The 15,188-nt window shown below is 46.9% G+C and overlaps 1 protein-coding gene across 1 annotated transcript; it reads left to right on the top strand.

Moving 5' to 3' along the window:
• Nucleotides 1-1,119: 1,119 nt before the first annotated feature.
• On the top strand, nucleotides 1,120-3,124 carry LOC123157153 (uncharacterized). Its single transcript, XM_044575403.1, has 5 exons — nucleotides 1,120-1,657; nucleotides 1,790-1,958; nucleotides 2,047-2,267; nucleotides 2,427-2,752; nucleotides 2,897-3,124. The coding sequence occupies exons 1-5, from the start codon at nucleotides 1,120-1,122 to the stop codon at nucleotides 3,122-3,124; spliced, it is 1,482 nt and encodes a 493-aa protein (XP_044431338.1).
• The last annotated feature ends 12,064 nt before the right edge of the window (nucleotides 3,125-15,188 follow it).

The raw sequence follows: 15,188 nt of genomic DNA, 5'->3' as shown, positions 1-15,188 counted from the left end.
AAGTGTAAAAAAAAAGATGGTAGGTGGCTGTTGGATTTAGGCTAACTCGACACGCACTGCATGCAGTACGACGTCCACCGTGTACGCGGGCGGTGTACGACGATTAAGATCCAGTTAGCCATTGCACGTGCTCCAACCGCCAGAATCAAAACGAGAACGCGCGAACTCTAACCGCCGCCAGTTGTGTTTCCTTCCTCAAGTGCGCTCCCGCGCGCGGCAACCGCCGCATCCCTTCGAACTCTCGCGTCCCTTGGCGCCATACTTGAACCACCGTGTAGAGCCGCGAGTGCGCTTCACACAGTCAGTTTCCGCCGCCATTGTTTCCCACTTCACCGGCACATTCGCCAGCGTCCACGTCCGCCGCTCGAGCGAGTCACAATGGCCGACGAGCACTACGACGAGAGCTACGTCGACTGCTTCATCAACTTCGACGCCATGGAAGAGCCGTCCATGGAGGATCTGCTGGGAGCCAGGCAAACCAGGGCCGTGGCCGCCCAACACCAACAGGATGCGGCGACTCTCATCCACCAGGCACCGCCGTCCGGTGACGTTGACGCGCAGTACCTCCAGGCACCGGCGCCACCGCCGATCCAACACCAGCAACTGCCCTACGAGCCGTATTTTTACGGCTTCAAGGATGAAATTCTGATGCCGGAGCCCATCCCTCAAGTTCATCCAATTATGCAGGTTCAGGACGCGCCTTCCGCTCACATGCAGAACCATCAGGTGCCGGCGCCGATGCACGAGCACGACCAATACCAGCATGTGCCACGGGATGTCCCTCATGACCACCAAATGATGGGTGGGCCGTCGGATATAATGCTAGACGAGTCGCTGTTACACGATCTAATGCAGATGCTGACGCCCACCGCTGACGTTCACCTGGAGGTGGCGCCCTCCGACCATGTGCAGCACCTTCCGGCTCCGGCGACGGCCGTCCAACACCAGCAGACGCTAGGCGAGTCGTCGGGGCACCACTTTCACGGTCCAATGCCAGGGGAGGCGTCGATCCACATGCAGGACCATCAGGTGACGGCGCTGGTGCCGATGCCCCTCCAGTCTCAGGCGCCCGCGGCGCCCTCCGGTCAGGAGCAGCATCTTCAAGCGCCCGTCCACCAAATGCAGCATCAGTCGTCAGATTATAGCTTCGGTGATATAGTGTTGGACGACTCGCTGCTCCAAGATCTGATGCAGATGCCTTCGCCCATGGCTCACGATATACAAGCGGCGCCTGCCGACCATGTGCAGCAAGTCCAGGCTCTGGCGCCGGCCGTCCAACACCACCACCAACAGATGCCGGCCGAGTCGTCACCTCAAGGCTTCCACAACCAAATGCTAGGTGAGTCGTCGGCTCGACGCTTCCACGCTCATGTGCCAGACCCGGCGTCCACTTGCGGCTCCAGTCGGACGCCGATGCCGGCATGCCAGCAAGACATCCTTAGCCCTCGTTCCTCCGGCTGCTCCTCCATGGTGCACGAGTACTTGATGCAAAATGACCAAGTTGATATTGCCGAGGCGCCCCTCATGAGCGACAGCGGCAGCAACGGTGTCCCAAGCGCGGGCTTAATGGAGGATGAAGAAGGTTTCGTGCCGCTTGTGCCTGGGCGACTACAATGTAGCCAATGCCATCTTGTTCGGCAGATCAGGTTCCAATGTGGTAAGCACTAAGCACACGCATGCACCCTCTGCCCCATCTTACTAACATATATGCACTACTTACCATGTTGTTGCAAAGATTACTTGTGGCAATATTCCTTGACAGATGATTTTCCATGTGTAAATTTTGCAGAGATTCCACTTGTTCACATCTTTCTCCACAGTGCGACGCACACAAGCTTCGAGGATGCTATCCGTAATCACAATGTGTCCACGCGAGGAACCTTTGAGCATGCTATCCTTGATCGCCATCACTTTACTGTCGGCGGACAAGTCCCTAGAGCCGAACGGATGTACATTGAGTAAGTGTCTCAAACACAACACAAGTATATACATTCTCCGTGATATCCATCCACAAACCCTAATTTTGTTGCATTTTATATGGTTTAGTTTCCGTAGGCACACAGGTGAGTTTGTGCTCAACTTTCTTGCAAACATTGTGGATGCACTAAGGAGGGAAAAGGGGGGCACCCTAGAGGACACCTCTGAAACTGTCCAGAGAGCGCCGGCCAGATCCAATATCATCCCAGGTCCGGCACTTCGAAACGACACAGTGCAGCAAGTGGAAACTACAATGCTGAACATGATCATAAACTCCACTGCTGTAAATGGTTAGTACATCTTTCTACATATTTCAAAGCATACATAATCAGTTTGTTAATCAACCAACGATGCCTTTTTTTCTTCTTTCGGAAAAGATACACAACAGAGTATCTCTGTAGGGAGTGATCACGCAACTGTAACCATTCTCTTTCTTACATATGCTGCAGCAGAAGCAGCGCAGCCGGCACCACCGCCTCCTGCTGCTGAACCGGAGCTGGCCATTGAGGCAACTGCAAACACCGCGCATGAAATACTAACGCCTACTAATATTTTCGACTCTTCCGGTGTCGTTCCGGAAGAGCAGCCCATTAGTGAGGCTGCTAAGCTGCAACAAGAGGCGGCGGCGAGGTTGAGCGAGGAGCAGGAGGAGGAGGAGGAGATGCGGCAGTACCTGCACGAGATGATGGTGAAGGCTCGGAGGGAACTGGACATGCCATACGGCCCGGTACAGAAGTTTTGCCGTGGCAATACCTACACCTGGATGTGGCGCCGGGTACGTACGTGTCCCACAACTGATGCATCCATGCATGAATAGGTCTTCATATTCCTATGTTATTTGAAGTATATATGGAACATCCTATATCGTATGTAAAAATGTTTGGTACATACTTCAGGTGTCATTTGGTGTTTCCTGCAGATTAGTACCCTCAACAGGAGGATCATAAACTTTGAGGAGAAATCATTGAATGTTACACTAAATGGACTGTTGACAATCAAGACGGAGGTCGATGAAGCAGTTGTTGAGAAAGAACGGCTCCTTGCTGAAATCGTCAGGGGTATGAAGAAGCAGAGGGAGAGCTGGGGCAAAAATGACAGGGAAGCTGGTACTTCCGGTACCAAGAAGGCTGGTGGCGCTTCGAACTAATATATGTATTTTGGTTGTACTACGTACTGTAATTTATGTCTAAGATTGCTACCTGTTTTATCTTTCAAAATATTGTGATCATGTGTTGTTAATAAGTAAGATTATATTTTATTCTTGGCACATCATACATTATTATATTTATCCCGTGTTACAAATGATTTAGGCTATCGATCTCAGAAAGAAATGTAATAACGTATACATTTCGCAAGAAAAACAAGCGCACAACAAAATACTGTATTATGAAACCACATAATATCAAGATGAATAGTAATTGAATAGTAGATAATAAAGGCCTTAAACAACGGGAAAATAAATGGATTCATCAGCTATGAATTCTAGCAGAGGAGAGAGAACACGTATGGTCACCCGCAGCGCCGTCCGACTAGGAGCGGCACCTTCAAGCGCTCGTCCACCAAATGCAAATGCAGCATCAGTCGTCAGATTATAGCTTCGGTGATGTAGTGTTGGACGACTCACACTTCCCAGATCTAATGCAGATGCCATCGCCCATGGCTCACGACATACATGCGGCGCCTGCCGACCATGTGCAGCACGTCCAGGCTCCGGCGCTGCCCGTCCAGCACCACCAATAGTTGACGGGCGAGTCGTCGGCTCGACGCTTCCACGCTCAAGTGCCAGACGAGGCGTCCACTTGCGGCTCAAGTCAAATGCCGATGCCGGCATGCCAGGAATACATTCTTGGCCCTCGCTCCTCCGGCTGCTCCTCGATGGTGCGCGAGTACTTGATGCAAAATGACCAATTTAATATTGCCGAGGCGCCCCTCATGAGTGGCAGCAGCAACAATGGTGTCCCAAGCGTGGGCTTAATGGAGGATGAAGAAGGTTTCGTGGCGCTCGTACCTGGGAGACTACAATGTAGCCAATGTCATGTTGTTCGGCAGATCCGGTTCCAATGTGGTAAGCACATGCATGCATTCTGACCGATCATACTCATGGTTTTCATCAATGGGATTTCAATAAAATCCACCGAATTTCAGTAATTTCAGTAGACGCTGAAATATTTACGTGTTGCCCAAAATATTTAGGTGACTTAACTAGTACACAGGAATTCAAATAGTTATCATAAATTTCAAATATTTAAATGAATTCAACTGAATATTTCGGTGATGTCAATTGATGTTGAAATTTTTCTAAAACTAAAATTGAAAACCATGATCTTTCTAACATATAAGCACTACCTAAATACCATCTTGCAAAGGTTACATGTTGCAATATTCATTGACAAAATATTTTCCGCCTATAAATTCTTCAGAGATTCCGCTTGTTCACTTCTTTCTTCATAGTGCGACCCACACACAAATTTTGAGGATGCTATCTGTAATCGCAATGTGTCGGCGCGAGGAAACTTTGAGCATGCCTTCATCGCAATGACTTTGCTGTCGATGGACAATTCCCTAGAGCCGAACGGATATACATTGAGTAAGTGTCCAAACACAACACAAGTATACATTCTCCATGAAATCCATGTACAAACCCTAAGTTCGCTGCATTTTATATGGTTTAGTTTCCCTAGGCGCACAGGTGAGTTTGTGCTCAACTTTCTTACAAACATTGTGGGGACACTAAGGACGGAAACGGGTGGACCTGGAGGACACCTATGAAGCTGTCCAAGGAGCGCCGGACAAATCCAACCTCAACCCAGCTCCGGCACTTCGAAACGACACATGGCAAGTGGAAACTGCAATGCTGAACATGATCATAAACTCCACCGCTGTAAATGGTTAACACATCTTTCAACATATTTCGAAGCATATATAATCAGTTTTTGCATATCCACCAACGATGCCTTCTATTTTCCCTTCTTTCGGAGAAGATACACAGCAGAGTATCTCATACGGAGTGATCATGCAACTGTAACCATTCTCTTTAATACTTATGCTGCAGCAGAAGCAGTGCAGCCGGCACCAGCACCTCCTGCTGCTTAACCGGAGCCAGCCATGGAGGCAACTGCGAACACCGTGCATGAAATACTAACGTCTACTAATATTTTTGACTTCCGATGTCGTTCCGGAAGAGCAGCCCATTAGTGAGGCTGCTAAGCTGCATGAAGAGGGGTGAGCTTGAGCAGGGAGCAGGAGGAGGAGGAGGAGGAGATGCGGCATACCTGCATGAGATGACGGTGAAGGCTCAGAGGGAACTGGACATGCCATACGGCCGGTGCAGAAGTTTTGCCGTGGCTATACCTACACCTGGATCTGGATGTGGCTCCGGGTACGTATGTGTCCCACGACTGATGCATGCAGATTAATACCCTCAACAGGAGGATTATAAACTTTGAGGAGAAATCAACAAACCGGCGGTGAAACAGAGGAAGTTGCATCAATCGCGCAATTATCAGTCGCTGGAATATGGAAGGAAATTACCTCCTCATATTATGGGGCTGCGATGCAAAGAGAAAGGAGATTAATTAGTTGTTGAAAGGAAACAAACTCCTGGTATTATGGGGCTGCCATGCAAGGAGAAAGAAGATTAATTAGGGGGTGTTTGTTTCCAGGGACTTTTTTGTGTAGGGACTAGAAAAAGTCCCTCTTAGAGACTTTTTTACCAAACGGGAGGGACTTTTTAGGGACTAAACTAGGCATTTGGGACTAAATGAAGAAGACTCTCAAGGAGAGTCTTTTTGGGACTTTTCCAATAATGCCCCTCCATGCACCCATTGGCCCGCCACCCCATGGTGTTATTTGATTGTTATTTTTCTATATACTAGGGGCAACATGGTCATTTAATAACCTCTAGGAAGGGATTAGGGACTTTTTAGTCTCTGGAAACAAACAGGGAGGGACTTTTTAGGGACTAGGGACTTTTTAGTTGGGACTAGAAAAAGTCCTAGGACTAGAGAACCAAACACCACCTTAGTTTTCAGAATCTAGGCCATTAACTCCAAGCAATGAGAATGTTTGCACCAACTTCTAAGTGCATAATTAAAGAAGACATTGCATAATCCAATGGCATAAATCGTATTAGACTCAGATTGTGGGCTGCCTTGCATCATGGTGCATAATTAAAAGGAAGACGTACCAAGGGAAGCTCAAATAGTTAAAAAGAAAATATATGGAGTGCTCTTGAGCATAAGAAAGAGTGTCGATGACCTATCGTGATTTCATCAACCAAATTGGCCATTTTGTATAAAAAAATAATAGTAAAACCATACGAGTGCAAGGAATTATCCTGTTGCAACACATGGGCATGTGGCGGACTGAGACGAGAAAAGAGGAAAATAAGTGAAGGCATGAGAAGTGTAACCATGTCTCCCGTTGCAATGCACGGGCATTTGTGCTAGTGAACTAATAAAGTTCACAGCCATATCCTGTGGAATGTTAAATTTAGTAATAGAAGTTTGTAGTAACAAAATTTAGGGTAGCTCTAGGGTAATAGAAATTTTAGTAAGTGTTCAATAGAGTAGAACACTTACAATGCATTGTTTTTAGTAAGTGTTTAATAGAACTAGCTTATTTAGTAAGTGGTTAAAAGAACTAGTTTAGAGAGAGAGAGAGAGACCTATATTGCCAAATTTAGTTATGTTAGGATTATATATAAGATATACTGAAATGTTTTTGTTAATATTTCAACCACTGAAATGCAATGAGCATCAAGTTTGGATGCTCATGTGTGAATGCTCATGTGGCGCAGGGTACATAGAACACCGACGAGCCGGTCGACGACGCTCAGAAGATCACCAACGACACCCGCACCCTCGACAACTATCGTCTATAGTGAGTAAACATGTATATCTAGTGTTGTGTACTAGCTAGTGTTGCTCAAATATGATGTAGATATAAACATGTATATCTAGTGTTGCTCAAATAGGATATGTGCTTGCCCAAGTGGCCTATGTTTGCAGGGAACACCTCCAAGTGGCCTATGTTTTGGCGGAGTGTTGATTAATTTTAGTTCCGACAAATTTCAGGCGCTTGATATGTCCTTTTTTAGCAAAGGCCATGCTGGATTTTTCCATGAATTTTAGCATGGCTTATGCTAGAATGTAGGAAATATCGAGTGCGTTGGATTTGCCGTAAAGAGCATTAAACGCCATTTTGGGTTGACTTTAAGTCTGTTGGGGCTCCATGTATGACAGTCAAAAAACAGTGAGGGAGTGTCCACCATATATGAGAGAAGAAGAATCCCGACTGTTGCCGTGGGGGTCGTTCTTCCTCTTCTTTCTCGTGATAGACCTTTTGGTAATGCACGGGAAGGAAGAGAAGAACGACCATCACCGACGGTCGCAAATGTCAGAGAGGAAGAATCCTGAGTGTTGTCGTGGGGGTCGCTTCTCCTTCATTCCCGTGTGCTAGACATTTTGGTGTAATGCACTCGGGAACGATGGGAGGAGCTACCATCACCGACAGTTGAAATAACCGTGAGGGAGTGTCCACCATATACCCCACATGAGCTGAGAGTTTTCAAGAAAAGACTCGACGAACTGATAGTCAACCCGTGATGAATAATAATGGTCTAATTTAGTTTTTGTAGTATATATATTGAATTTTAGAAGTTTAATCTTTGAATTATGAACATAGGAAATGTCTAACGATGACGATAGGATTCCGGAGTGCGACTACTGCGGCGACGACTGGGGTCTATGTGACAGGCCTCACCCGGTAGACGGTCGGCGCTTCAGTATTAAGCTCGACAAGACCTTCGATTTTGAAACGGTACGCAATGATGACAAGTATTTTTTCGTAATTAAGCATGACCTCTGCTTCTTCAACGTGTAATTTTCGTCTTTTACAATTCGACTAGTGCATCCCCTGTCATGCAAGATGCTATCTCTTGGAGAAGCTGTATTTCGAAGATACGAGAATATGGAGACAAAGAGAGTTAACCTCAGGAGACATCATGGTTATGCTTTTCCCGTAAAGCTATACAATGCGGCGACCTACTCTCATTTCGGTTGCTCGAATTGGGAAGCACTATGGAAGGAATATGGTTTTCAGTAGGGTATGCATTTCACCTTCGATCTTGGTGATCCTGAAGATGACACTAGCGAAGATAATATCGACGAAGATAGTATGAACAAAGATATTATCGACATTTGGGTCGATGTTGATACGCCTCCACTTCTACCTCTATGCGAGTTTCTCAAACATATTTATTAAGTACTGTATATTGTTTATTTCAAAATAGTTGACATCTTTTTTCCAATCTTCAAAAATTGTACGGAAGATAGCAGACATAACCTACTACACTGATGGCTCTAAATTAACTTATGAGGAGAAAGATTATCTTCATTTATTATTGATGTTGAGAATTACAATATCAACTATGAAACTCCTGCACATTATGATCAATATAGGCCACTAGAGCACGTGTTAAACTATGGTAACATCCATGGAGATGGCATGGTGAGATTTTTTACTATTACGACATCCATGCATCTTTTGCATACATCCTTCTAAAGATAAACTACATTGTTAACTACGACGTTATTATTATGTTTTTCAACAAAAAATCCCGAAGGATTGTGTGCTTGATATGATGTTTCTCAAAGGTTGCCTTGATGTTATTAGCTTACGGCCAAGTCCGCCTTGGCTTCACCGCTGTTCATACAAGATTTCTCAAACCGATGAAGACACATGACAATCAGAGAATGGAATTATTGTATGAAGAATCATAGGGAGCTACTTGGAAGCAACATTGTGCGAAGCGCAAGAATTGGAGACAAGATAATATCCATTCTCCATAATGGAGAGCCAGGGCCTATCTTGTTTTATGCTATTTTACCTTAGAGAGGGTAGTAGGTCCTAGCTAATACTCATGATCATGTGCTAAGAACAATTAAGTAGGGTTGGTTAGATGACTATGATGATGATGAGTATGACTTGTTATTATAATAATGAGTAGAAGTTGTTAGATGACTATGACGATGATGAGTATGACTTGTTATTATGATAACGAGTAGAAGTTGTTAGATAACTATGATGATGATGAGTATGACTTGTTATTATGATAACGGTGATGAGTTATTATTAATGATGATGATGCTTAGTTGTTATATCATTATGAGCATGACCAAATATTATATATATCAGTGGGTGAAATAAACATGGATTAGATTCAAGTGGACGCAACACATGGTGCAGATCGAAAGTACTACTAATCCAAACTTGATCATACTAATCCAAACTAACGTGATCAAGTTTGGATTAGTAGTACTTTGGATATGCACCATGTTGCCTCCACTTGAATCTAATCCATGTCTCTTTCACCCACTGAAATAATAACTCATCATGATCATAAAATCATATGTTGAGACTAGTATATAAAACCAGTACAAATACAACGGCAATATGCAGTAGAATGTTTTTTTAGCAAAATTTACCAGTAACGCGGGTAGCCCACCAAGCGGTACTGCTAGGGAGCTGTAGTAGTAGCACCCAGTGGAACAAACATGCTATTACTAGGAAGGTGTATTAGTAGCACTCGGTGCCCAAAAGGCGCTATTGCTATGCAAGATAGTAGTAGCGTGCTCAACCTGCGCTAATGCTGAACATTAGCTGTAGCGCCGTATCAGTAACATGCACCCCCACGCCACTTCTACGCCTCCAACCCGCGCTACTGCTAGGCTTTTCCCTAGTAGTGCTCTCTCATCTCGTCTTCTCCCCCTTCGACCCCTTCCGTTTCTCCACCATTCTTGCGGATCGAGATGTGCCCCCCAACGAGAGAAGTAAGCTCTTTTGATCCCTTCAAGTAGTTTTAGTCAAAAGGCTATGGTTTTGATGCATTTTTGGCACAAGATAAACCCTAGTTCATCTTTTTAATTTTTGTTGATTCTAAGTTTATTTATAATGATATAATATGATGGATGTGTTGAAGTATAACCCTATTCATATTGTAGTAACTAGTTTTGTAGATTCTATCAATTTTGAAGATGAACCCTTGTTCATATTATAACTTTTTCAGAATTAATCATTGATGTTTGATAACATATGATTGATGTTGGTTCAATATGACTGATGTTGGATAATTATGATGTGTGGCGCCCCCGATTCAATCGTACACTAATCATACATGCAAATGTGTACGATCAAGATCAGGTACTCACGGGAAGATATCACAACACAATTCTAGACACAAATTAAAATAATACAAGCTTTATATTACAAGACAGGGGCCTCGAGGGCTCGAATACATCAGCTTGAATACAAACGAGTCAGCGGAAGCAACAATATCTGAGTACAGACATAAGTTAAACAAGTTTGCCTTAAGAAGGCTAGCACAAAAGCAACATGATCGAAAAGGCAAGGCCTCCTGCCTGGGAGCCTCCTAACTACTCCTGGTCATCGACGGCCTCCACGTAGTAGTAGGCACCCTCGGGTTTGTAGTAGTCGTCGGTGGTGGCATCTAGCTCCTGGACTCCACCATCTGGTTGCAACAACCATAAAGAAGAAAGAAGGGGGGAAAGGGGTAGCAAAGCAACCGTGAGTACTCATCCAAAGTACTCGCAAGCAAGGATCTACACTACTTATGCATCGATATCAATGAAAGGGGGTAGTATCTGTGGACTAACTGCAGAATGCCAGAATAAGAGGGGAAGAAGCTAGTCCTATCGAAGACTAGCATCTTCCGGAAACCACCGTCTTGCAGCAAGAGGAGGGAGTAGAGTAGTATAACATAAGTCATATTTATGTTGTTGCCAACGCCCCGGGATCCTTTCTCGACTCCCGGAGCCACATATCCATTTCATGCCTCAGCATCCAGTTCTAGTTGTATCGATTGGGATACAACTCCGAGTGTCCGTTACCATTGGACAGGCTATCGTTATATGTTTTCTTCCCTGCAGGGGTGCACCAACTTACCCACCACGCTAGATTAACTCCGGCCGGACACACTTTCCTGGGTCATGCCCGGCCTCGGCCAAACAATACGCCGCAACCCGACCTTGGCTTAATAGAGAGGTCAGCACGCCGGACTAAACCTATCTGTCATGGTTCTAAGTCTGACAGTAGAATGGGGGCTAGGTATGAGGAGGCAAGATCCTAGCTACGGTGAAGTTGTGCACGCAAGATTTACGAGTTCAGGCACTTCTCAGAGGAAGTAACAGCCCGACGTCTCGGTGCCCGGAGGCTCGGTCGATTGGATTATGCGAGAAGTTACAGGGGGTGCGTACCCTTGTCCCATAGGAGGGGGTGGCTTATATAGAGTGCGCCAGGACCCCGACCATCCTCCGTTACATAGGTTTCAATGTACATAAAGAGGGGACGTTACTGGTAACGTCTGCATTAAAGTCATATAAATGATCATCAAGACTATGGAGTGAACGCCTGACCGTTGCCATCCAGAGTGACCTTAGATTTTTTTTACTCCGAGTGGTTTCTGATATGGTCGAATGATTGTATCTTGGTCGAATGGAACTGGATTATCCGAGTGGAACCCATGGTCGAGTGGGTTGCATCCTGAGGTGATTTCAGTCGGTAGAAGTTGCTGTCTTTTGAATGTCTTTGACTGTAGGGCAGTGTCCTTGGGAAGGGTGTCTAGATCAGGTCTATTACCCGACCCTAGGTACATGTCCTCATCATTAGCCCCCGAATGGTTCGGGGTCCGAGTGGAGATGGAGTTGAAGATGGTTCCGACCCAATTTTCATGCTTCGGAAGCATTTTACTTGGATGGGTGAACCATGCAAAAACTTCGACCTCATTTTCAGTCGCCTTGAGCCATTCCGAGGTCGTCGAGTGAACTTTGTTGATAAGCTTCGAATGCTGATATGGTATAAAATCTTCGGCACGATCGACTTCACTGCCATTCCCGGATCTCACGGGATTCGAAATTTGGGGAAGCGCGCGGGACGGAGAGGACTGCAGTAAACGGAGTGGATTAGGCAAGGGTGCCTTGATTCTCGCGCCATCTTTTTCACCACGTACCGAGCGCGCGACTGTTACGGGATTTGACAGGATTGCCTGGGCCCACAAGTCAGTCACTCGGGGAACAGGTCCATATAAGGCGTCCGGGCCGGTGTTTTTGTACAACGCGTCCCATTTTGTTTCTTCCTCCTCTGCTTCTCCACTGCATCTGCCTCCACTCTCGGCGCTGCCGCCCAGCCCAAGCGCAACCCGCTGCGATGGGGAAAGAGAAGACGGCGGCTCTGGAGCGCGCGAAGAAGGCGACGGCGAAGGCGAAGGGCAAGAAGACGAGTCGGGGAGGGTCGTTGTCGAGATCTGGCCTGCCGCGAGGGTGGATCCAGGGTGACTGGATCCGCTCCATGATCCAGCAGGAGGATTTGGAGGATCTGGTTAAGGGGGGACTGATTCCCCACGCTTCCTGGCGACTTCCGGAGGACGAGACCGAGCCGCAGCCGCAGGAGGGTGAGTGTGTCCTTCTTGCGACCCACGTCGACCGCGGTTTCTCTTTGCCTCCCCATCCCTTTTTTCGGGGTTTTCTGAACTTTTTTTGGAGCCCAACTTCATCACTTTTCTCCCAACACCATCAGTACCTCGCTGCGTTCGTGTCCATGTGTGAGAACTTTCTAGGCTGTCGACCGCACTGGGGCCTCTTCAAACACATTTTCACTTATCGTTCCAAGTCTGTAAAAAAGGCTAATCCAAGTGATGAGAGGACGCATGTGATCCAGATGTGTGGAGGTCTAGGGATCCAGATGAGGGGGAAAAGTACTTTCCCTGCTATGATTCTTCCCGGCTCGGTTAGAGGGTGGCAGTCGACCTGGTTCTACTGCAAAGACCAGCCGACTCCTGGCCAGTCGACTGGGCTTCTCCCCTTTTCCATGGACCGAGTTGAGAAGCCCTCTTCTTTGAAAGTGACTCCGGCGGAGAAAGTGGAGGTGAACATGTTGGTTGAGCGAGTGGTTCAACTCGTTCGTGATGGCGTGACTAGCATGGATTTGTTAGAGGTTTTTCTCAGTCGACGCATCCAGCCATTTCAAGCTCGAGATCATCCGATGTGGATGTACTCGGGCATCTACGACACCACTCGGATCCACCCGGAGGAAGTTGACGAGGAGACGATGGCGCAGTGGTTGCAGGGCATCACCGGCAACAAGGACAACCCCAGGGGGTCCAGGAGGATTCCTCCACTCGACAACACCAGCGAGCCGGACAAGGTCTGATCTTTTCTTCCGAGTATCCATTTGTTCTGATACATAATAGTTCTCGAAACCGACTGATATTTGTTCAATTCTGTGCCTTGCAGATTTATACTGAGATGTACTCGATGGCCAACGGAGAGCAAGTGTAGGAGCAGGAGCAGGAGGGAGAGGTGAGCGGAGGCGACATCGGCGAGTGGCGATCTGACGGTGAAGAAGACGAGGAGAGCGGTGACTCAAGTGGCGGAGAGGAAGTCGACTCTCCCCCTCGTGACGAAAGGCAGTCTAAGCACACCCATGACCCAGCAAGCATCCGTGGCAAAGCGACTGCACTGACTGGACAAACTTCAAAGCGCACTCGGACATCTTCTCCTGTGCCGACTGAGAAGACACCGAAGCAGCCCAAAGTAGCACCATCAAAGCCCCGAAAGGCCTTGCCCAAGATCAAGGTTGACGTTCCTGTTGCTTCTGCGTAAGTGCTTTGTCTTCACTCTTTACTCAGGAAGTCTTACATTGGTTGTCGACCCATTCTCTTGCTTGACCGAGTGAATCCTGGAATACGTAGTGCTGCTACTTCTGGGACTTCCATTTATAAGGAGGATGATGACGAGGAGATGGAAGATGTGGTCACATCCAAAGCCGGTATGACTCCTGTCATCTTGTTTTTTACTTTGCTAACCACTTCAACAGTCGACTGAACTCTTGTGGTCGATTCTTTTGCAGCCCCGCAAAATGTTATTGAACTCCAGATGACGACGAGGATGTGCTGCAGAAGCCCACGGGAAGGAGGAGCAGGACCTCAGGCAGGAGGGCACCAGCTAGCAAGACGCCTCAGTCGATGCCGGCGGCATAACCAGCTATCCAGCAGTTCCGGGACCTCAACCGCACTTCTGTTACTTTTGCGGTTCCTTTGTCGAGTGGTCGTCCTTCAGCGTCGACTGCACAGGCCCCTGCTTCATCTGTGCAACTCCATGCCTCGAGCTCTCAAGCTTCTGCAACTGATCCACCGTCTCCACTTTTCACCGCGCATCACGTCCCAGAGGACCAAGTGAGTGCTGCCAAGGAAGCCATACGCCAGGCAGGCATTATGATGGAGCAAATGAAAGTGGTGCGTGAGGCCAGTCAAGCTACCTATGACGCCAGCTCGGCACTTCAGGCCAATGTCCAGGTTAGCTTATTTCCGACTGATCTCCTAGCTTGACGCCTGTTCTGTTAGGATATGGTACCTGAAAATCTTTATTGTGCATCTATTTATCAGTCTGCACTTTGCATCTGTACACCCACTGGGTGTTTCAATTTCTGCTGAATAGTTTTTCCACTTGAGTCAACTAGGTAGTGTCGATTGGATCTTTGAACCAGTGGGGGCATGCTGAGTGCATCCACTGGGTGTAGTCCCCGAGACCATCGTCGAATGTTTGATTCGGCGGGGGTCTTTGAACAGAACTTTTCCACTCGGTCTGAGCAGATCATGTCGAGTGGAACCTGAACCAGTGGGGGCACGCTGAGTGCACCCACTGGGTGTAGTCCCCGAGATCGTAGTCGACTGCAGGTAGTCGGCAATGGTCTGAGAACAATTGAAACAGTTTTTTTTTCCGACTAGACAGACCAAGTCAATTGCAAAGTCGAACCAGTGGGGGCACGCTAAGTGCACCCACTAGGTGTAGTCCCGAGACTATTGTCGAATGTTTGATTCGACAGTAGTCTTAGAACTCTTTGAATTTGTTGTTTTATTGCTCGGAACCAACCAATCTTTGTGTCTGTCGACTGACTATCCTCTGATCATAGAAATCCCGTGAACTTGGAGCTCGGTTTGCTGACTTGGAGCAGAAGCAGATCCAACTCAATCTTGATCTGGAGTTGGCCAAGAAGAACTTTCAGAAGGCTAAGGATGATGCTGCTGGTATGGAAAACTTGTCGACTGATTCTCTTGCCATCTTTTCCTTCCTTTTTCTGACTCGAATGTTACTCTTTTCAGAAACAATGAGACATGCTTTGGAGAAGAAGGACTC

The sequence above is a fragment of the Triticum aestivum genome, chromosome 1D, assembly GCF_018294505.1.
Source record: "Triticum aestivum cultivar Chinese Spring chromosome 1D, IWGSC CS RefSeq v2.1, whole genome shotgun sequence".
Taxonomy (NCBI): Eukaryota; Viridiplantae; Streptophyta; class Magnoliopsida; order Poales; family Poaceae; genus Triticum; species Triticum aestivum.
The sequence above is the reverse complement of the archived record's forward strand: the minus strand, read 5'-3'. Positions and strand labels throughout refer to the sequence as shown.